The sequence below is a fragment of the Lactuca sativa genome, chromosome 6 (assembly GCF_002870075.4).
Source record: "Lactuca sativa cultivar Salinas chromosome 6, Lsat_Salinas_v11, whole genome shotgun sequence".
In the NCBI taxonomy this organism is placed as follows: Eukaryota; Viridiplantae; Streptophyta; class Magnoliopsida; order Asterales; family Asteraceae; genus Lactuca; species Lactuca sativa.
In genome coordinates, this window is record NC_056628.2 from 162,935,221 (window position 1) to 162,937,007 (window position 1,787).

The following is a 1,787-nucleotide window of genomic DNA, read 5'->3' on the forward strand; positions in this document are numbered from 1 at the left end:
ATCTTTATATTTCTATATATTTATTTGATGCACACTAGTTCTATGGTAAGGCGATAAGGTGACAAAAAAACATACATCCTTTCCATAAATCTATTTTATAAATTTATCTTGTCCAAAAATAATAAAATATCTAAATATGTTTTATAAATTCATCTATTATATAAAAGAAAAATATTATACGAGAATAATAGATTTTTTATTGGTATCTAAAATTGGGTTAGATTATACAAAATGTGTATAGGACAACATAAAATATAAAGTTGGGGTAATTCTAAGTTGTGATGCCAAATGAAGACGAGGTTTGGACAGAATGAATGCAACAAGAAAATGGGAGGAGAAAGTTAGGAAGATTCTTTGGTTCAAAACCTTGTTAGTTATTTCCAAGATTCTGAATATCTTTTATAAAATTAGGAAAAGAAGAAAAGAATAAATTAAATTTGTCACCAAAGTAAAAAACCCACAAATAACACCAATGAAATCACCCACTTGATCCAATTTCCTATCCGGGTTCGGGTAACATATGAAATATCCGATTCCATGGATGGAGTATACCTAAAATCCGGGTTTGACCCGTATAGCTCCTGGATCCCCTTTACATCATCAATTTTAAGATCAACTTTTTTAGTTCTCGGACCCAAACTCGGATACATAATCGCCTCCTGAACCGACGAATGGGCCAACCCGAGTATGTGCCCGATTTCATGGGTCGCAACCGACTCCAAATCAACGGCCACATTTGATTTACTCGATTTGAAATCAACGGCCCATGTTTCAGCTTTGTCTAAATGGAGCCTACCGTTTTCCGGCGAGAAAGCGTGCGCCAACACCCCTAAAACGCCGTCAAACGACACTCCGTCGCCGTGATCCCCTTGATAAAAAGCTATTTTTATGTCTGCTTTTCGGTAATCGTCTACCTCATTGAAGCTCACAGGGATCGTAGACGCCCACCTCGAAAAAGAACGCTGGAAAACATCTTGTATGTCGGAGTAACTAATGTAATCAATCATATGGGTGTCGGAAAAAGCGTACGTTAACGTCATTGTCTCCGACTTCGCCGGTTTCCTCCACCTCGGCTCACCGGCAAAGAACGCGTAATGTTTAGCCACGTGGAATTTATGTTTCCGGTTTGGAATGTCTCTGTCGGAGACGCCACACCGCGGCGACATGATCTGAGTGACAGTGTCGGAGTCCAATTTCCCAGTGATCGGCAACCCCAGTTTTTTCTGGTAGTTTAAGACGGCGGCTTCAAGGGTTTCGTCGAAGGTGTCGGTAAAGTTGTCGATGACGTCGATGTAGCCAAATCGGTGGAAGTATTTCTTGAGCTCAGACATGCCGGAGAAGTTAGCACCCTTGCCGGCGTTCATGAACTTGGAGAAGCTCTTCCACGTGTCGTTACCTGAGAGGCCTTTGACTGTTAATTCTGGTGGTGATGTCGGAGGAACGGTTCTGGCGGGAAATACACCTTGGAAGAGAGAGAGGAACAAAAACATGCTATAACCGAAAAACCTGTACATGACTGTTATTTTAGTTTGTCTACAAAGTTGGCGTATTTATAAAAGCAAGAACAAATTAGTAAAATAGCCCCTGTGGTTTGTCAAAATTTTATATTTGGTCCCTGACATTCTTTTAACATGTTTTATTGCACTGTTTGTCTCTGTTATATATATAAAAAAAAGTTTATTTTGCCCTTATAAATATTTTTTAATAAAACCAGTATCAAAATCAAACGTAGAATTGAAGTTGAACAAAAAATATTAAAACCAAAATCAAATACTTAAATCAAAAAC

The 1,787-nt window shown here is 38.5% G+C and overlaps 1 protein-coding gene across 1 annotated transcript; it reads right to left on the reverse strand.

The window, feature by feature from the left end:
- Positions 1–270: 270 nt before the first annotated feature.
- LOC111904608 (metalloendoproteinase 1-MMP) lies at positions 271–1,528 on the reverse strand. The gene has a single exon (XM_023900359.3). It carries the CDS (start codon positions 1,512–1,514, stop codon positions 441–443), a length of 1,074 nt encoding a protein of 357 aa, XP_023756127.1. The 5' UTR covers positions 1,515–1,528; the 3' UTR covers positions 271–440.
- Between the last annotated feature and the right edge of the window lie 259 nt (positions 1,529–1,787).

What these genes read in the sequence shown, in the direction of transcription:
- LOC111904608 (XM_023900359.3), bottom strand. Translation starts at nt 1,514, where the DNA reads ATGTACAGGTTTTTCGGTTATAGCATGTTTTTGTTCCTCTCTCTCTTC.